The sequence below is a fragment of the Rattus norvegicus genome, chromosome 1 (assembly GCF_021556685.1).
Source record: "Rattus norvegicus strain SHRSP/BbbUtx chromosome 1, alternate assembly SHRSP_T2T, whole genome shotgun sequence".
In the NCBI taxonomy this organism is placed as follows: domain Eukaryota; kingdom Metazoa; phylum Chordata; class Mammalia; order Rodentia; family Muridae; genus Rattus; species Rattus norvegicus.
Genome location: NC_141534.1, coordinates 89,700,075 through 89,721,285, shown reverse-complemented (window position 1 = coordinate 89,721,285; position 21,211 = coordinate 89,700,075). Strand labels below are relative to the sequence as shown.

Genomic DNA, 21,211 nt, shown 5'->3' with positions numbered 1-21,211 from the left:
TGCACTCTACATCTTCTGAGGGAGAGCGGGCATGTGAGGACAGTGAGGGTGGAGACACATGAGGACACAGTTCTACACAGAGGAGGCAACACACAGTCAGGTGCACCCAGGGCTTGGAGGTTGTTTGCTCAGTCCTGTTGGGATGTGCAGACTCTGCCTCCCACCTCTCCTGAGTGATGGATCTAAGCTTCTCTGGTCACAGAACCCCACCTTTTCACCAGAGACAGCTATCTCAATATTGATTATTTTCCCTTCTATCTTCTTGATTAAATGGTGTTCCCCATCCCTCTATGGTCCAGATCACGACTAAATCAGTTTGAGGAGCATCAGGAAGCCAAGGATCCAGACTCAACTGTAGTTGTTTCCAGAGAGCTTCTCCCCAGGGCTAGCATTGGACTTCCTGTTATAGCTCGAGGAAAAAATGCTTTGCTGACTCTCCAAGTCACATAGGGCTTGGGATCAGCTGTGCACCTCCATGACAGCTTTAGTCATGTAGGTCACATGTGTGCCTCCTTCTCCTGAGCTTCAGTGGACAGGTGCCAGGACAGAAACCCACTGTTCTGATGGACTATGGTAACTCAGATGAACATAATTTCTCCAAGGGAAGGGACAGAGGTGACAGTTCACCAGGCAGCTTCTTTTCCTCAGGAGTCCAGCCTTGGGTAAGTGGAACAGGTGCTGCTGATGTGAGCAGCTCCCCCATCCACCGGTCAGAACATTGCTCATACCTGACCTTAACTATAAGCACTGCAACCATTGTGCACAGCGTGTCCTAGTAGAGGGAATCTGAGGCACATCAAACTCATTGGCTGAATCAGGGTCACACAACCCCGGAGGTGACACAAGCAAAGTATAAGATATGACTGTAGTCACAGCTCCAATTTCTCCTTTCTTGGAGCTTCATTAATGAGCAATAGAGGGACTTTTTGAGCTGTCTGAAGTACTACTGTCATTTGATCCCCTCTGTTTCTTTGTAGAGCCTGTGACACAACCTATCCTGAGAGTCACGGAGAGCATAGTCACAGTACAGAGCTCAGTGGTCTTCACTTGCTTGTCGGACAACACTGGAGTCTCCATCCGTTGGCTCTTCAAGAATCAGAATCTGCAGGTCACAGAGAGGATGACCCTATCCCCATCAAATTGCCAACTCAGGATTCATGCTGTCAGGAAGAAGGATGCTGGACAGTATCGATGTGAGGTCTTCAACCCAATCAGCTCCAAGACCAGTCTCCCTGTCAGCCTGGCCGTGATGAACGAGTGACCCCTCCTCTCATCCTACAGCAGAGTGGGGGTCCTTTCTGTATTGAGATGCCCACACCTACACAACCCTGTCAGTTACAGATTTCCATTCATGCTCATGGCCATCTGTACTTCTCTCCCATCCCTCCCTACACCTGATACTGAACCCCTCCATTATCTTCTATATCCCCTCTTCCACCAAGTTCCCTTTCTCCTTCTTCCCCCTCCAACTCTATTTCCCCCTTCTAAGTGGGTTTCAATCCACATTTGACCTTCCTTCTTGTTTAGCTTCTTTGGGTCTGTGGAGTGCAGTGCGTGCATCTTGTATTTCATGGCTAATATCCACTTATAAGTGAACACATGCCATGCATGCCTCTTTGGGACTGGACTTCCCCACTCAGGATGTTATTCTGAAGATCCATCCATGTGCCTTCAAAATTATTGTTGTCATTGTGTTTAATAGTTTAACAGTAGCCCATGTTGTGTATGAACCACATTGTCTGTATCCATTCTTTCTAGCTCCTGGTGCCCTCCCAGCAGTGCTCAGCCCACTATTGATGCACAATGTAGCCCAAGGGGAAAATATACAATTTGTTCTTAGTGGACAGAGAGTTTCAAGCCCATACTGACATAAAGAGGGGAACTGACGTTGACAGCTGTCTTAGGGTTTTACTGCTGTGAACAGATATCATGACCTGTGCAAGTCTTATAAATGACAACATTTAATTGTGATTCAGTTCACAATTATCATCAAGGAGGGAGCATGGAAGTGTCAATGCATGCATGGTACAGCAGATTTGATTGTTCTACAGCTTCATCTGAAGGCTGCTAGCAGAATACTCATTTCCAGGCAGCTAGGGCTAGGGTATTAAAGCCCACACCCACAGTGACACACCTCCTCCAACAAGACTACACCTCCAACTCTGCAACTCCCTGGCCCAAGAATATACAAACCATCCCAACAGCCATGGATTCACAGTTTGTAATAGCCACCAATCGAAACTTGCTGGGGTCTGCACACAGTGACAGAGGCACAATGCAGGCCAATGGATGTCTGCTCTTACAGGGAACACCATCCCGATGGAGACAGGATATTTTGAGCCTTCAAATCTGATATGCTGAGGTAGAACCTGAAAAAAACCTCTTTGTGTCACCACGTGGTCAATGGTTTTGTGTGACCTCTTGGTGCTATGTGGTTTTGTTTCATTTTTTGTGCAAACTGGTCTACTTCCTGTAGTGGTATTAACATTATTGATAAGCCTTGTGTGGGGTTACTATCCTCCTCAGTGTTTTATGTTCCTGAATGAAAGACTGTCACACACAGCCTCTATATTTGAATAAGCCTTAAGCAGCACAGTTGGTGGATAATCGCCCAACCTCCATGTGTTAGAACCTGCCTCCCACTGATAGCTCTGAGTTATTGAGAGGCCAAATCTTTTGTGTTCAGTCTTCATTTGAGAGAACCTAATCTGAGTCTGAACTCCGGTAAGTTAACAGCCTGGTACCCAGCATTTGTTCCAAGTTGCCCTCCAACAAGACCTGCGCCTCGTTCCAGTCTCTAGGCTATCACCCAACAAGACCAGCATCTCCAGTTTATTCCCCCAACAAACCTGCAGCCCCACATTACAACCCCACCCCCTGCCCAACAACAACGAATGCAGAGGGGAGTAGAACATAAGTGTACGACGTGACTCTCAGCACCAGTCAATTATGCTAAAGGCCATCTTGCCTTCCGGTTAGATGCTTGCAGTTATCTCTTTGGGCTTCTTACTATTAATCCTTCCCCCGATAGTTTTCAGGACTCTCCCCTAAAACCGTCCTGCATGATGGTGCTGTGCTGGGGGAGGGGTGAGCTACCTCTCATAGAATAAAGACCCTGCTGTGAGTTGCATCCGACGGGGTTCTCTCTGTGATTATTATGAACTAATTTCCGTCTTGGTTCCATCTTGGTGGCTCTTCATTCCCTCTGGGCTGTGTTCTCCTGGACCTTCTGTGTGGTCCTCTGGCTCTTCCTCCTGCTTGCCTTCTCTGGCATGGCGGCTCTCTGTCCTTCTCCTGGTCCAGAGCCCTGGAAACCTAAAACCCTGCCTGTCTCTTCTCCCGAGTTATTTACCAATGAGAATTAACCAAGGGCAGGTTCCCAGAAGCTACTTTCCGATGCTCTTGTGCAAACAGTTTTGGAAAACCCAGTTAGCATTAGAAAACAAGCAGATACATCCTGTCAGAATTTCATGCCACTTTGGAGTTTTAGAATTTATCAGACGACATAGCCACTGTAGACACACTGAATTAGCCAAATGTCTTACCCTGTTGAGAGCAGGATTTGTGTGTTTGTGTTTGTGTGTGTGTGTGTGTGTGAGAGAGAGAGAGAGAAAGAGAGAGAGAGAGAGAGAGAGAGAAAGAGAGAGAGACAGAGACAGAGAAACAGAGACAGAGAGAGAGAAGAGAGAGAGACAGAGACAGAGAAACAGAGACAGAGAGAGAGAAAGAGAGAGAAAGAGAGAGACAGAGACAGAGAAACAGAGACAGAGAGAGAGAAAGAGAGAGAGAGAAAGAGAGAGACAGAGACAGAGAAACAGAGAGAGACAGAGAGACAGAGGGAGATAGAGAGACAGAGAGATAGAGAGAGATAGAGAGAGACAGAGAGATAGAGAGAGACAGAGAGAGATAGAGAGAGACAGAGAGAGATAGAGAGAGGTAGATTGAGAGTGTGTGTGCACACGTCTCTCTATGTGAGCATATGTATCTCTGTGTGTGTGCATATGTGTCTTTGTCTGTGTGCATATGTGTCTCCATGTGTAACTCTGTCATAGTATCAGAATGAGCCCAGATTGTGTGACTCTCACCATAAACACATCCTGAGAAAGATCCTTGGGCCTGAGATTCTGGCTGCAGCAACAGTGGGATCTTACCAGAAGGGGACAAGAAGGACATCCCGGCTCTGTTTCAGTGTCCCAGAACACTGAGTGTAGGTGACCTGCGGGAATATGTGTAGTCTTGGGATCTGAGCTGTCAGATCTATCAGAGCAGAATGACTCATTAGCTGCCTGAATGTCCTAGCTCATGGGACCGGACAGTGCACTGGCCTCAGGTAGGCTAGGTCACAGGGCATCTTCTGAGTCTCAGAATGGAGAGCACAGCTGTACAAATGCTTAGCCCATCAGGCAATAATTCTGATGGCTTAGGAGGCTTTACAGGAAGGGCACTGTCCCCATGAGAGGGACAGAGGAAAGAGGTCCTCTGGAGGATTCATGTCCTCTAATGAATCCTCTCCTGCAGGCAAAGAGGAACAGACACTGCTGATCTGGACAGGTGTCCTGCCCCAGTGTCAGGGCCTTGTTCATATTTAAGGCTACCTTGTAGACAGTGCAACAATTGTTCCCCAAGTGTGCTGTCACTGAGAAACAGAGACACAGGGAACACAGTGGTCACATGAGCCTCACACTGGACATGGGTGACAGACGTGAAGCACAAGCTGTCTGTCTCCAGCCACGTATCCAGTGTCTCCACCCTGAAGGCCTTCTCAGGTGTCTGTGAATCAGGGAGGAGTTGATGTTAATCTTGGTCATCAGATGCTGAAGGGGACAACTTGTCCAGGAATGGAAAACAAATGGACAGTTAGATCTGCCTCTGGTACTCAGCCAGGTGTCTGAAGAATTTCTGAGGCATTACAGAACTCCTGAGCCCACATACTAGACAGGAAGTCATGTTTGTGTGTGTGTGTGTGTGTGTGTGTGTGTGTGTGTGTGTGTGTGTGCAGCTGTCAGTCCTCCTGGGACATAATCGACAGGGCTTTGCTTCACCTTCCTGGTAGATCCTGCTTCTACCCCAGGGCTCACTCTGCTCAGGAGTCATTGATTTCCAACACCTTTACTCTCTGTCTCTCATCTCACCTCCCTGTGCTCTTTAGAGAAATCCTTGCAGGGATCGGCATTAGACCATGGATATTAGTAACACTGGTCTCCTGTGGAGAATGTTAGCATCCCAAACCCCTATCCCAGGTCTGCCAAACACACCTGTCTTTGGGGCCACAGTCCCAGCCCATGCTTCCTCTCTACCTTTTGCCAGTCAGCTCTGCTTCTGAGAACACCCATCCAGGAGGGCTGGAGAGATGGCTCAGTGCTTAAGAGCAGTGGAAGATCCTATAGAGGAGCCATGTCCAGTTCCTAGCACCCATGGTCACTCATAACCATCAGTCACTCCAGTTCCCAGGTTCCAATGCCCCCTTCTGCCCTGTGTGGGCACCGTGGATGTTGAGGTGCAGAGATATGCATGATGACAAAATAACACCACCCAGAGAATATTAGAATAAAGCAAATTGTGTATTCTGCATGGTCCTCCCCTGTACAGTCCAGGGCATTCCAGGTGAAGGAAGAAAGTGGTTTTCTCTCAATCCTGCCTGCCTGCCTCTTAGACCTCCATTTTTCTGAGATTCATCCTTTGTCTTCTGGGGTCCTGTGCCTCATCCCAGTCACCTTGGAACCCCTGGGAAGGTTGGTCCATGTGATGATGGCCTAGTCTGTGTAGTGAGCTGAATGCCAGGCTTGCTCATTGTCTCACGTGAGATTTCTGAACACACATCAGGCCCTGAGGTCAGGCTGTGGATGTTCCTTAGGGAAGCTCAGTGTGCTGTCTTCTTACATCTGACTGGAGGACATCTTTAGATAGCAATGCCTTGGAGATCTCTGTCACAGGCTCAGCAGTGGAGGTCAGTGCAGATGGAGGGACACAGCTCCATGGAACAAGACAGGCAGTGGGTCAGTGAGGACCAGGAGAGACCCTGGGGCTATGACTCCTGGTCCTAGGTCTGTACCATCAAGCTCTGCAGCTCAGCTCCCATGTGACAAAGACTGTTTCTCCCACACAGCACAGGAGACCACCATATCTGAACACTCAGTTTCTTCTGCCTGGTTTATCAAGGACATGTGTAGGGGGTGAAATTTACAGAGACAAACACTGGCTGCAAGAAGCCTTTGCCAGGATCAGAGGTCCCACAGGGAGCCATGCTTTCTCTCTCTTGTCTGCACAGCAGTGCTACCCAAGGCCACCATCAGAAATGACAGTTCCAGCCCAATAGAACATGACAATAGCAGCCTTAAGGTATGAACCTGAGACTTAGAATAAGCGCACATGTCCAGATTACACGGTCACAGCCTCTTAGCAGGTCAGAGGATGAGTTTGTCTAAGAACAGCGGGACTCCCATGACTCAATTTCCCAACAGACACAGGTCCTTAAGAGTGTGAACCTGGAACCTAGTGAGTGCCATCTGAAGTGACCCATCCAACCTGGACATTATCTATGAGTAACTTCTCTCCTTTCATTGCCATAACTGTGTAACTACAGAGTCCTGCTGTCAGGACATTTCGTCCCTACAGGGCATCCTTACCTAGCCCAAGCACCTGATGGACCCTGCGTTGAGCTGGAGTGGGTTGGAGGGACTTCTGTCTAAAGAGGCTCAGGAAAATACAGGGACATCTTAAACTCAGGCTCAGTGAACACACGAGTGTTTGGCGGGGTTCTGTGTAATGTGGTGCTGATGGAGCAGGGCTCATGCACCCCACATGAGTACTCCTTTACCAACCTGCACCCCTGGTCTGTCTGGGATCTGCTTACCTGACATTATAGCATAGATACTGTAGCCTTCTATAGACCAGCGTTTCCCCTTCCTTCTGTTGATGTCACAGGTGGCTTCATTCTGTTTCCTCCAATGGCTCAGATGTCCTGCTGCTGCTCTCCTCAGATACTCATTTCCATCCAGGGTCAAACCTCAGCCTCTCCTTCCAGGCAACCTCTCTCCCTCTTGCACATCACTCCTGGATTTTCAATGGGAAGCCCCAGTCCTGCTCCCTAGGTCTCTTTATTCCCAGCATCACTGCTACTCATGAGTCCTATATTTCCCTTTTCCAGAACTCCACCATTGGTCTCCACAAGACCACAGTGAAAAAAACTTACAGGTCTGGTTAAATGCGTCATTGAAATGTCAGCACAGAGCTTTGGGAGGAAGCCTTGGCTTTGTGGATAGACACAGACATTAATTCCCAGGCTGAGTCCTAGGGCACAAACAGTTCCCAGTCTCATGAGATCCAGCTCTGTCTCTTCTACTTCTTCTTGCCTCTCTGGTTTCTCCTGGGAGATCCTGGATAGGTCTTTGGGGTGGAGGAGAGAGAGAGAGAGAGAGAGAGAGAGAGAGAGAGAGAGAGAGAGAGAGAGGGAGAGAGAGAGAGAGACAGAAAGGCAGAGGGACAGAGAGAGACAGAGAGAGACAGAGAGACAGAGACACAGACATGCAGAGAGATTGATCCTTTCTAGAAGGTGGGAGGAACTCCCTTGGGAGAGGGGTGTACCTAAGTCATGTGGTTTTCATTTCTGTCACCCACTCATGCCTTTCTCTCTGTTCCATTTTCTCTCGTGATCTCCATGACCCTGAAGGAACACTCAGAACTTGGATCCATGCTTTTGCTCCTTTATCCCCAATGCTCCCATCTCTTGTCTCATCTCAGGTGAGGATTGGCTTCTGCTCTGAATCCAGTGGAGACATAAGAGGGAATGGATGAAGGCTACTGGGAGGCTTGTCCTGAGTCAGGGTGGAACCAATGCGTTGAACTCGCTGTTGCACTAACTCTTCCCGACAGACATCAGATTGTTGCTGCTGTCAGTATCTGCCCAGTGGGAAAAATGGTAATGACCTATGAGCTGTGTTCTGCCTCTGAATGTTCAGCTGAGTGGGGCTGTGTACACCAGCACATGTGATTTCTGCAGGGAACAGAAGGGACACTCCCTTGGAGAATGGGGAACTTCCTATGGAGTCCCTCTTTGGAGGAGGAGGAGGACACAACAGTTTGATACAGTGTCCTTGTTAGTATTATCTGTCACCTTGACACAGTCCAGAGTCACTTGGGAGATTGCTCATCTGAATAGCCATCCTTATCAGGTCTGGCTGTGAGCATGTCTGTGAGGGAGTGTCTAAACTGATGCAGGAGACCGAGCCCACTGTGGGTAGCACCATCCCTAGGCAGATGGTCCTCTGTTGTCTAAGAGAGCTACCTGAGCATGAGTCAGAGAAAGAGCCAGCAAACAGCATGTCTTGTGCCTTGACTTCCTCCCGTGCTGCACCTTGACCCAAGTCTGGACAGGAAATGCATGCTCTGCTCTCCTGAAAGGTTTCTGTTGAGGGTGTTTTTATCACGACGAAAGAAAGAAATCTACAGTGGTGGATAGGGAAGAGCATTTTGAGCATCCATTTGAATCAATATCCTCTTCCCTGTTCTAATAGCAGATCCTCAAAGTGCCCTCAGGGGCCACAGAAGAAAGGAATGAGCCCCCAGAGATGGGCCAGTGAGTACAGGTGCACCCCTTTTCCCTTACTGGCCTTTCCTTTGAGTCAGAGGAGAAATGTACCATGTCTTTCTTTTGACATTTTGTGAACTCTAGGCTCCTCCTAAGGGGTTCCAGCCACTGGAAGCCCACTTCTTCCAACTTTAGTCCAGGACCTCCTAGGAAGATATGGAACCCTGCCTAGACCCACCCTACACAAGATGGAAACAGGAGTTCTACAGAGCACAGTGGGCAGGATGACAGACCCTGCATCCACCTGTGCTGAAGGGATCCAGAGAAGGTCACAGTTGACTTGTTGATCTCCTCTGCTGTAGCCCTAGACATGAGATTGCAGTTCTCCCAGAGAACTCCAGGGGGCGATACCAGGATGCTCACTCAACACTCAGACAATTGTTTCCCTGAATCATGACCTTGACTAGGAGACAGCTTTCCTTCCTCTTCCTACTAACCTGGAGGTCCCTCACTAGACTCTGTTTCTTGTGTCTGAGAATACCCCTCTCTGTGGGAACCGGAAAGTCCCCTCCCTCCTGGCATCTCCCATAGGGGAAGAGAGGATTTCTTTTTTTTTTTTTTTCCGTTTTTTCTTTATTAACTTGAGTATTTCTTATTTACATTTCAAATGTTATTCCCTTCCCCGGTTTCCGGGCCAACATCCCCCTAACCCCTCCCGCTCCCCTTCTATATGGGTGTTCCCCTCCCCATCCTCCCCCCATTACTGCCCTCCCCGCAACAATCGCGTTCACTGGGGTTCAGTCGTAGCAGGACCAAGGGCTTCCCCTTCCACTGGTGCTCTTACTAGGCTATTCATTGCTACCTATGAGGTTGGAGTCCAGGGTCAGTCCATGTTTAGGCTTTGGGTAGTGGCTTAGTCCCTGGAAGCTCTGGTTGGTTGGCATTGTTGTTCATATGGGGTCTCGAGCCCCTTCAAGCTCTTCCAGTCCTTTGAAGAGAGGATTTCTGATGCGGACCCAGAGCAAGGGCAGAGCTGACTCAGGAAGATGCCAGAGAACTTGGGCTCAGCCAACAAACAGGGAAGCCATCCCATACTGCTGCAAGAATGCCATGAAAGTGTCCGTAGGAAGAAGAGCCCACAGTCCTTTTTAGGACAAACAGGTCCCCTCCTTTCCAAGACCAAGAACATAAAACTCCTCACACAGCTGCTCTTCAGCCTCTCTTGGGTCAGGAACTGGACTGGTGACATTAGTGATAAGGATTAATCTTCATTCACAGGCATCACTCGGTTTGTCCTTTTCAGCTCTCAGAGAAATCTGTGTCACCTTCTGCTGGGGAATGCCACCTTCCCGGTTCAGTGAGGACATAGGGCAGACTGGGTGCTCATCTGGCTCTCTGTGTCACAGGTCCACATAGGAAAGATGGTGGCTCCCTCTTTGATGCTGGCAGAGTCACGTCCGGGACACAGCCGATGTCATCCCTGGGATGAGTGTTGTTCTCTGAGGGCATGTTGATGCTTATCAGCCTTGTTGCTCAACCTGTTGATTGCAGGAGAAACATAAAGAGAGAAAAGTTGAGAGGGATGTGGAGCAGCATTGACAGTGGTAGGGACAGAGCAGTGCCTTGGACACTGACCCCACTATCCACAGCTCATAGGATTTTGGGAAGTGCTCCTGCCTGGGAAGAAACTCAGCTCAGCAAAAGGAAGGACAGCAGAGGCCAGGAGCCTTGTTGGAGCTGAAGGTCTTCTCCTCAGAGCAAGGGCAGTATAGTGAGGAGAGACATGGAGGTGTCCTCTGTGCTTCTCTGTTCAGGGTGTAGCCCTTGGCAGGGGTTCCTGCTCACAGGTAAGTGTTCCTACTATCCGACTGTGTGGGGGAAGGAAAAATCAGAGGCCCAGTGTCTTCTGAAGAGGGGAAGTCTAGAGACAACTTGGGGTTTCTGAAATGTAGTGCAGAAGCTGTAGTGAGGGACAGAGGCTCAGCAGCAGGAAGCTCTGAGCAGACAGGAGCTGATGAGGGAATACAAAAGCCTCAGCCGCCTGCCTGTATTCAAAGTCAGTCAGAATGGCTACCATGGTCAGAAGCCCCACATTCCCCACCATGACAGGGTGACTCTCTGAATAGAGATCAGCCGTGGGAGGTCCAGCAAGATGGCTCACGGTGTAGAGACATGACAGTCTGAACTCATTCTTCGGCTCTCACGGGGTGGATGGAGATGCAGACTCCTGCAGGCTCTTCTCTGCCCTCCACACAGGCGTGTGTCATACATCTGCAGTGTGCACAGCAAGACATTGTGCTTTCCCGAACCCACACGAACATACTGAATTATTAAATCACACTTGAATATATTGATTTCCCTTCGCTCTGAGCCTGGGCACTATGTAGATAAGTCCATGGAAATATTAATCTTTCCTTCCTTCCTTCCTTCCTTTCTTCCTTCCTTCCTTCCTTCCTCCCTTCCTTTCTTCCTTCTTTTCTTCTAGTTCTTTTCACGTTTTCCCTTTTCTTTTTCTCTCCAATTTGTTTCTAATCTATTTTCAGGAACTGAACCTTCCAAAAAGATGATTCCAGTCCCTGTCCTCACAAAGCCCTTTTCTTGTGGACTGGAAGTCAGAGTATCCAGAGAAAGGCAATGGTTTAATGGAACCTCAAACAGAACAGAAAACAATTCTGAGAGTGAGCATTGCATGAGGAAGAGGAGGAACTGGAAGAGGAGGAGGAAGAGGAGGAGGAAGAGGAGGAGGAAGAGGAATGGGAAGAGGAGGAGGAAGAGGAGGAAGAGGAGGAAGAGGTCAGACAGCTGCTTCACCTCTCACCAGACACTCTATGGGAAGAATGATATGGGGACACCTGAGTAGAGGATTCCTGGAGAGGAAATGACAGCTTTTGAGTCTTTGAGGGCATGGAGGTCATGCTGCTCACCTCCATTAAGGGTGCATCCTACCTACAGGCTGAGGGATGCTCACACCTGCTCAGGATCGGTGACTTTTTTCTCTTCCCTTCTAGCCTCACTTTTAACCTGCTGGCTCCTGCCCACCACTGCCCAAGTCACCCTCAAGTCCTCACCGCCCCAGGTGGTTGAAGGAGAAAACGTTCTTCTAAGTGCTGACAATCTGCCAGAGAACATTATAGCTTTCGCCTGGTACAAAGGGGAGACCGACATGAACCGTGGAATTGCACTGTATTCACTGAGGTATACTGTAAGTTTGACGGGGCCTGTGCACAGTGGTCGAGAGACATTGTACAGCGACGGGTCCCTGTGGATCAAAAATGTCACCCAGGAGGACACAGGATTTTATACCTTTCGAATCATAAATAATCATGGAAAAATTCAATCAAATACAACCCTGTTCCTTCACGTGAAATGTAAGTAACTCTTTGTGAACTGTGGGTTCTGGGTGGTGTCCTTCCACTAGACACATAGAAGTATAAGGCCAGGGCTGTGTCTCCCTTCCCCCTGCAGTGTGTGTTCATGTTGGAGCTTGAACATTTAGTGCAGGACTCACATGGTGGAGAAGAATGTCAATTGGACACAATCCTTCACTTGATTTCACCTTGGAGAAATCTGTATGCATGGTGGGCAAGTCAGCCAAACACATCAGCCTCTGCCTAGACTCTTGAGGTTCTTAGCAGGAAACTGTCCTTGGGAAAGACTTCCTGGGGGCCATGGAAGTCTTACAGAGTTGAGTACTAGAAAGCCCTGACTCCACAACTCTGCTCCAGACTCATGTCCTGATGGCCCCGAGTAGCTTTTTGCTAGGGATGGACCTTGACTTTCTGTCTGTGGAGCAGAGTGCTTGTAAGTAGTCAATGCCTTTCTCCACGTGGACGGGAACACTGCACTGCCATGAGAGCCATGATTAGGCTAGGTCTCCTGGTCATCCCTGGTGACCCAGCGGGAGAGCACAGCAGGGCAGATTCCCAGGTCATTAATCCATTGTCCTGATGGGGTTATGAGACATTTAGGAAGGCCAGGGTCCTGAAGGAGAGCAACAGAGGACACAGGCCTCCTTACAAGTTCTTGTCCTTTGGGGCAAGCACAACCTCTCCTACAGGCAGACTCGGCCAAGGTTGACAGTTCCCACAGTGGAGAGCAGGGATAGCCTGGGACAGTCAAGGAATATGAATAAACAGATATGCCTAGCCAGGATGTCACCTTGTATCCTGGCTTTTATCTCTGTCCCCATAGACCCGGAGGCCATTGGCACAGCCTTCTCAGACTTCTCGGCTGCTTCCTGTATCTGCTGTCCCACCAAGGGATGGTGTTCACATTCCTGACATTCATTTTCTCTGGGAAAGCAAGGGTGTCCTATGGGAATCACCTAGACAGAGGTTCAAGGCATCTCAGAAAGGCCAGGCAGCACATGGGGAGAGCCACCTCACAGCTCAGAACCCAGAGGAAGTGTGCTCACCATCTTGAATCCCTACATTGGACGATGGAGCCCAGAGCAGTCCTTCCAGGACTCAGGTCACCTCCCACACACTCAGGAAGTGAGGCTTCTGACACATCTGCTCCTGGGCCCCTTTTCTCCCTGAGAATCCTGACTGGTGACTGCAGTGAGAATGCATCTGTCCCCTCCCCCACTGGTCACACAGCTGGCCCCTTGGGATCCTCACACACATCTCTGTCTCCTTCCTCCTGAGAGCAGACTCCATCTATGCAGGGCACTGAGAACACAGGGCAGACTGGGTGCCCAGCTGGTTCCTGGGTCACCCAGGGAGTGCAGAGGCTCACTCACTGGTGCTGACTGAGCCAGGAAGAGGCCAGAACAGAGGGCTGCCCCTGGGTGAGCTGCTGTCTTCTTAGGGCACAGAGATGCTCAGAGGTTTGTTTGTCACTGTGAGCTCTGTGGAGCCGAGACAGAAAGAGCCCAAAGCAGAGGTTAGGTGTGTAGGACTGAGTGTGCACAGGGCAGAGAACAGAGTTACCCACAGCCCACGGGACTCTGGGATATGCTTCCACCTGGTAGGAGACTGAGGCTTGAGGGAGATAGCTGTGCTGGACCAGATGTGCTACAGACAGAGGACAGCTCAGGCCACAGATCCAGGGCGAACCCTCTGCACAGTTTTGTACCACCTGTCAGGCCCTCTTGATCGTGGGTGAGGAGACCACACGTTGCAGAGTGGGAGAGGAGCGAGTTCACCTATTCTCTGTAGTCTGCTCAGGAGCTCAGTGACTTAAGAGGAGTCTCAGGGTTTGTTCAGGTGATGACACCATGAGACAGTCTCATCAGCAGCAGGAGCGTGAAGGAGTAGGGGCAGGGGGAGATCGTTGTCACCCACAGCTCATCGTCATGAGCCTAGTGTTCTGAAGACTGTGGTTCTCCCCTGTGACATCCCAAATAAGAAACCAAGCCAGTGTTGTTCAATGATGTGGCTCAGTGGATCTGGGTGTTTGCTTCATTTCTGACAACCTGAGAACCAGTGAACACAAGTCGTTCCCTGACCTCCACCTAGGGACGGTGTCCTGCACCCATCCACCCACACACACTGAGGAACACCCTTTAAAGAAACACACACACACACACACACACACACACACACACACACACACTCACACACACACACAGAAAGAGAGAGAGACAGACAGACAGAGACAGAGACAGAGACAGAGTTTAAAAATAATCAAAGTTGGGTTGGGGATTTAGCTCAGTGGTAGAGCGCTTGCCTAGCAAGCGCAAGGCCCTGGGTTCGGTCCCCAGCTCCGAAAAAAAGAAAAAAGAAAAAAAAATAATCAAAGTTAATGGAACCATTGAACACTGTATCCTCAAATATAGGAATTTATTAAATCCATGAGCATTTATGGTCCTGAGTCATAATTCATTCATTCATCCATTCTTTCATTCAATCATTCATTATTTCTCCACAGACATATGATGTGTTTGTAGGCAGCCTTTCTTTAAAAAATATTAGACCCATACCAGTTCTCAAAATTCCTTAGAACCAGTGGACTGGGAGACAGACCAGTAAAGAAAGCTAGAATGTGAATCAAGTGTTGGGAGGATCATTAAAGGAAGAGAAACACAGCAAAAGCGTCAGAGAGTGAAGACAGATCTGCATCAACTCTGAGTGTAAGCAAGAGATCTGAGGACGGTGAGGCAGGGCCATGTTGACACCTGAGGAGAGAGCAGCATAGAGAGGAAATGACAAGTGAGGGGCACGGAGTGCATGGAGGTAATGCACTGACCTCCACTAGCTAGGGCAGGGAGACTCTCACACCTCAGCTGAGTACTGGACACAGCTGCTCAGGACTCAGGGCACCATCTTAGCCAAATACTAAAGTCCTGATGCTGATGGATCTCTCTTCCCTTCTAGCCTCTCTTTTCGTCTGTGGGCGTCCTTCTAACATTGACGAGCCCACTATTGAATCAGTGCCGGTCAGCGTTAGCGAATGGGGAAGCGTTCTTCTCCGTGTTCACAATCTTCCAGAGAATCTACGAACGCTTTTCTGGTACAAAGGGGTGCTTGTGTTGAAGAAGCTTGAGATTGCCCGATACAGAACAACCAAGAACACATATGAGCTGGGCCCTGTGCATAGTGGTAGGGAAACCGTGTACAGTAATGGGTCCCTGCTGCTCCAGAATGTCACCTGGAAAGACACCGGATTCTACACCCTACGAACTCTGAGTACAGATTTGAAAGTAGAAATAACACACATTTACCTTCAGGTGAACAGTAAGTGATTCTCTGTGATTGTACAGTGTTGGGTGGGGCTTTAACACACAGGCCTGTCTCGCTCTGGCCCTAATTGTCTGTCCCCGGCTTGCCTATAAAGTGTCCCAGGTTCCATTTTACCAGGACTTGTCACTTACTCCTCCTCCGAGCAGACAGTGAACAATGGGTTTTGACTGTGTACATCAAACCAGTGTAATCATTATCACTACCCAGGAGAGTTTCATAAAAAACAAAAACAAAACAAAAAACTAACAGAAAAAAATCAAAGAAAGTCAGGGTTGTTGTGGAGAGAATGGAGGAGTGCTGCAGACTGCTGGTCTCCTCGTAGTCTGCTTATCCTGATCTTATAGCACATGGGACCATGAGCCCAGGGGTGGAAATGCTCACAGTGGGCGGGCCCTCCCACACCAATCACCAGTTAAAAGATGTAGACCTGCCCACCAGTCATTCTGATATCTGTGTTCTCAGTTGAGGCTCCCTGTTTCAGATGACTTACTCTCTGGTTTGTGTCAAGTTGACATAAAGCCTGCCAGCATAATTCCTGGGCCTGCCAAGAAGAGCTGCCTGCTCCAATCCCTTGCCCAGGCCTAGTCCTGGGCGCTGAGGTAATGGAGTCCATGTTGCTGACTTCCATCAGGTGGGAGAGACACACCCACACCTGCATCTCTAGGCTGAGGGAAGAATCCATCTCCTCAGGTTGGAGGTCGCCATCTTTCCACCAAGCACAGTGATCCCATGTGATGACTTTTCTTCTTTCCCTTCCAGCCTCCCTTTCCTCGTGCTGTGACCCTGTCACCTCTGTCCCACTCATGATAGAGCCAGTGCCACGGCATGCAGTTGAAGGGGAAAGTGTTCTTCTCTATGTCCACAATCTGCCTGAAGCTCTGCAAACCTTTTCCTGGTACAAAGGAGTGTACAGCCTTAAGGAATTTAAAATTGCAGAATACAGCATAGCGACAAAGTCTGTCTTCCCGGGCCCGGCACACAGAGGAAGAGCGACAGGTTACACCAACGGATCTCTGCTCCTCCAGGACCTCACTGCAAGAGATACTGGCTTGTACACACTAGTAACGTTAGACAGTAATTCCAAAATTAAATCAGCCCCTGTGCAAGTCACCGTGCACAGTAAGTGACTCTCAGTGTCTTCTAGGTGCTGGGTGTGGCTTAGCACAATTCATAACTGAACTGTGACGACTGGGCTGTGCCTGCTCTCCCACACTGCATTGTGTTCTCTCTTCTCTCTTGGGCATTTGAACACTTACTGCAGGGTGCAAACAGCAGTAGATGAGATCCTCTTCCCTGCCTTTTCCTGCAGAGAGTTATCCATCCTATCCTGGGTAAAGTCAGCCCAAGGATGTCAGACTCAGATCTGACCCTTGGGCATCTCACCATGCACACAGCCCTGACATAGACTGTGTGGGGGTCAGATAAGCCCTAGGTGACATAGCCATGGATTCCCCAGGCAGAGCACCAGGCATTCCTGGCTGCAAACCTGTGTGATGGTGAGACTCCAGGCAACACTGGCAAATGTTTTGTTATTTGGAGTCCTGTTAGAGCTGACACAGTACAAAGTTGGCTCAGCATATGTCACCATCCAGTGCACTATTATGAGTGTCACAGTTATGCTAGATACCCTGGATATCTTCTGCAGAGACTCAGCCAAGAATGAATGGCTGGACAGGACCAGCAGGGTGCCCAGGCTCTCAACTAGCTGTGTGGATGGCCTTCACAGGAATGTCAGGGTCTCCAAGGTGATGGACAGGGGACACAGGTCTGCTTGGCAAGTGTTTATCCTCTGATGTCCTGCTCCTGGAATTCTCTCCTGCAGGACATAATTTCAGAGTTGCTTAAGTGGACGGACAGCACCCAGACATGAGGTGCAATTCTGTGGTTGTTCACTGGATGGCAAAATAACTTAGCCCAAGACTTCAGAGTCTGCCCAGTCTCCTGAGGCTCTTGCCAAGCTCAGCAGAAACCTCAGAGAAGTAATTCCAGGGACCACGAATGTAGGTTGTAGCCTGGCTCCACCCTTGACAGCGGACAGCATCAGCCTGGGAAGGGCTCCTGCCTGGGTGGAGGCTGGGCTCAGAGGGAAGAAGCCCGCAGAGCTTGGGGCAGTGGTGTAACAAATTCTGTTCTGCACAGAGCGAGGGCAGAGCAGGCAGCCTCAGCCACGGAGGCCCACTGTGTACTCCTCTCTAATGCTTGGAGCCCCTGGCAGTGTCTCCTGCTCACTGGTGAGGAGAACAGTGCTGGACTGTGTGGGTCCAGGGGAGCTCAGAGACTTGTTGGCATCTCCTAAGCTGGAACGACAAGAAAGGGTCCCTCAAGTTAACCTCTGACCTCCATTCAGGTGCTGTGACCTGCACTTCAGTGTACACTCAGGATGGTGTACACGTGCTCCTGCTCAAACAGCCACACTCACACTCACTCCCCTCACATAGGAATGGTACTGCAGCTGGGGGTTTAACTGCTGACAGTTCCCAATATGAGAATCTCGTTAACACCTGGATATGCAAGAACTGTGGACATCTACTTATCTACCCATATGCACGTGAGCCTGTGTAGCCACTGGTCCTTCCAAAAATATCGAATTAGATTTTTTTTCTAACAAGGCCTTAGCTGTCAAGCGCTGAAAGACTGACCAGGAAGGCCATCTTGAAGTGAAGTCAGGTGCTGACTGGACCAGAATGTAGGCTGGGAGGGGAAAAGCTGGGGTCTATGGAGGAAGTAATGAGAAAAAGTTTGCCTGCACTCTACATCTTCTGAGGGAGAGTGGGCATGTGAGGACAGTGAGGGTGGAGACACATGAAGACACAGTTCTACACAGAGGAGGCAACACACAGTCAGGTGCACCGAGGGCTTGGAGGTTGTTTGTTCAGTCCTGTTGGGATGTGCAGACTCTGCCTCCCACCTCTCCTGAGTGATGGATTTAAGCTTCTCTGGTCACAGAACCCCACCTTTTCACCAGAGACAGAGATCTCAATATTGACAAACTTGTTCTTTGCCTTCAATCTTCCGATTTAGTCTGTGCCACCCTCCCTCCATGGTCTCGTTCACTACTAAATCAGTTTGAGGTGCACCAGAAAGCCAAGGATCCAGACTCAACTGTAGTTGTTTCCAGAGAGCTTCTCCCCAGGGCTAGCATTGGACTTCCTGTTATAGGTGAGAGTGAACAAGGCTTTGCTGACTGTCCAAGTCACATATGGCATGGGATCATCTGTGCACTGCCATGACAGTTGCAGTCATGTAGGTCACATGTGTGCCTCTTTCTCCTGAGCCTCAGTGGACCAGTCCAGGGTAGAAACCCACTGTTCTGTTGGACTTCAGAGACTCAGATGACAGTAATTTCCCCAAGGAAAGGGACAGAGGTGACAGTTCTCCAGGCAGCTTCTTATCCTCATGAGTCCAGCCTTGGGTAAGTGGAACAGGTGCTGCTGATGTGAGCAGCTCCCCCATCCCCAGATCAGAACATTGCTTGCAGCTAATCTTAACTATAGGCACTGCAATGATCATGTAGGACAGTGTGTCCTAGTATAGGGAAACTGAGGCACAGCAAACTCAGTGGCCAAATCACAGTCACACAGCCAGTGAGTTAACACATGCAAAGTATAAGAAATGACTGTAGTCACAGCTCCAATTTCTCCTCCCTGGAAGCTTTATTACGTTTGAACTGTAGAGCAGTGAATTGAGCTGTCTGAAGTACTACTGTCATTTGCTCTCCTCCTCTGTTTCTTTGTAGAGCCTGTAACACAGCCCTTCCTGAGAGTCACAGAGAGCACAGTGACAGTACAGAGCTCAGTGGTCTTCACTTGCTTGTCGGACAACACTGGAGTCTCCATCCGTTGGCTCTTCAAGAATCAGAATCTGCAGGTCACAGAGAGGATGACCCTATCCCCATCAAATTGCCAACTCAGGATACATGATGTCAGAAGGGAGGATGCTGGACAGTATCGATGTGAGGCCTTCAACCCAATCAGCTCCAAGACCAGTCGCCCAGTCAGCCTGGCTGTGATTAATGAGTGACCCCTCCTCTCATCCTACAGCAGAGTGGGGACCTTTCTGTATTGAGATGTCCACACTTATGCAACCCTGCCAGTTACAGATTTCCATTCATGCTCATGGCCAACTGTCCTTCTGTCCCATCCCTCCTCACACCTGATCCTGAACCCCCCCATTATCTTCTACATCCCCTCTTCCACCCAGTTCCTTTCCTTCTTCTTTCCCCTCCAACTCTATTTCCCCCTTCTAAGTGAGATTCAAGCAACCTCACGGGGCCTTTCTTCTTGTTTACCTTCTTTGTGTCAGTGGGTTGTAGTGTGTGTATCTTGTATTTCATGGCTAATATGCACTTATAAGTGCGGACATGTCATGGATGCCGCTTTGGGGTTGGGCTACCTCAGCAAGTTCCATCCATGTGCCTTCAAAATTAATGATGTCTGTTTCTTCAATTGCTGAGTAGTAGCCCATGGTGTATATGAACCACATTGTCTGTATCCATTCTTTCTAGTTACGGGTGCCCTCCTGGCAGTGCTCAGCCCACTATTGATGAGCAATGTAGCCCAAAGGGTAAATGTTCAATTTGTTCTTAGTGGACAGAGAGTTTCAAGCCTATATTGACATAAAGACGGGAACTGAGGTTGACAGCTGTCTTAGGGTTTTACTGCTGTGAACAGACTCCATGACCTATGCAAGTCTTATAAAGGACAACATTTATTGTGGCTGGCTTACAGCTCAGAGATTCAGTCCATTTTCATCAAGGAGGGAGCATGGAAGAGTCCATGCAAGCACAGTACAGCAGATTTGATTGTTCTACAGCTTCATCTGAAGGATGCTAGCAGAATACCCATTTCCAGGCAGCTAGGGTTAGGGTATTAAAGCCCACACCCACAGTGACACACCTCCTCCAACAAGACTACACCTCCAACAGTGCAATTGGCCCAAGAATATACAAACCATCACAACAGCCATGGCCTCACAGTTTGTAATAGCCACCAATCAAAACTTGCTGTTGTCTGAACATAGTGTCCAAGGCTCAGAACATGCCAATGGATCACTGCTCCTTCAGAAAACCATCCAGATGAAGACAATGTTTTGACCCTTCAAATCTGAAATGCTGAAGTAGAATGTGAATAAACATATGTGTATTACCACATAAACAGATTTTGTGCGACCTCTTGGTCCTATGTGGGTTTCTTTCAGTTTTGCAGACTTGTCTGCTTCCTGTAGTGTTATTAATATTATTGATAAACCTTGTGTGGGGTGACCACCCTCTTCAATGATTTATGTTCCTTATGAAAGACTCTCTCACACAGCCTTTAATATGCTTTAATATGCTTTAAGCCACACAGTTGCAGGGCAACCAACCAAACTCCATGTGTTAGAATCTGCCTCCCACTGATAGCTCTGAGTTATTGAGAGGCCAAATCTTATGTGTTCAGTCTTCATTTGAGAGAACCTAACCTAATTCTGAACTCAGGTAAATTAATAGCCTGGTACCTAGCATTAGTTCCATGTTGCCCTCCAACAAGACCAGCATCTCCAGTTTATTCCCTCACGAAACCTGCAGCCCCCGGTTACAACCTCACCCCCTGCCTAACAGCCATGAATGCAGAGGGAAGCAGAAATTAAGATTATGACATGACTCTCAGCACCAGTCATTTATGCTAAAGGCCATCTTGTTTTCCAATTAGATGCTTGCACAGTGTTCTCTGTGTGCTTCTTACTATTAATCCTTTCTCAGATAGTTTTCAGGACTCTCCCCTACTAAAACTGTCCTGCATGGTAGTGCTGTGCTGGGGGAGGGGCGAGGTACCTCTAATAGAATAAAGACCCTGCTGTGAGTTGCATCAGATTGGCTTCTTTTTTGGGGGTAGGGAGAGTTACATTCTTTACTAGATATTAATTCAGGCAGATGCCCTGGTTCTGCAATCTCTTCTCCCTACAGATCACAGTGAGCAGGTTTCCTCAGCAGAGCCTGGGAGTCTGGTACCGCTGAGCTCCAGGG

At 49.0% G+C, this 21,211-nt stretch overlaps 2 protein-coding genes across 3 annotated transcripts in view; both read left to right on the top strand.

Annotated features, from left to right (window-relative positions):
• LOC102557319 (carcinoembryonic antigen-related cell adhesion molecule 3-like) overlaps positions 1-20,377 on the top strand; it is a 28,876-nt gene extending 8,499 nt beyond the window's left edge. Inside the window, exons 2-5 of one of the 2 annotated variants that reach the window (XM_087559119.1) lie at positions 11,536-11,895; positions 14,845-15,204; positions 15,970-16,329; positions 18,947-20,377. In XM_087559119.1, coding sequence (XP_087415245.1) covers positions 11,536-11,895; positions 14,845-15,204; positions 15,970-16,329; positions 18,947-19,230 — 1,364 coding nt within the window. In that variant the 3' untranslated portion in view covers positions 19,231-20,377. 2 annotated transcript variants of the gene reach the window in all.
• Psg19 (pregnancy specific glycoprotein 19) lies at positions 10,112-20,377 on the top strand. The gene is made up of 5 exons (XM_087599926.1): positions 10,112-10,374; positions 11,536-11,895; positions 14,845-15,204; positions 15,970-16,329; positions 18,947-20,377. The coding sequence occupies exons 1-5, from the start codon at positions 10,311-10,313 to the stop codon at positions 19,228-19,230; spliced, it is 1,428 nt and encodes a 475-aa protein (XP_087456052.1). The 5' UTR covers positions 10,112-10,310; the 3' UTR covers positions 19,231-20,377.
• Positions 20,378-21,211: the final 834 nt, after the last annotated feature.

Coding starts and splice junctions, on each gene's coding strand:
- Psg19 (XM_087599926.1), top strand. CDS start 10,311: ATGGAGGTGTCCTCTGTGCTTCTCTGTTCAGGGTGTAGCCCTTGGCAG. Junction 10,375..11,535: donor GCAGGGGTTCCTGCTCACAG/GTAAGTGTTCCT, acceptor CTTCCCTTCTAG/CCTCACTTTTAACCTGCTGG. Junction 15,205..15,969: donor CATTTACCTTCAGGTGAACA/GTAAGTGATTCT, acceptor TTTCCCTTCCAG/CCTCCCTTTCCTCGTGCTGT.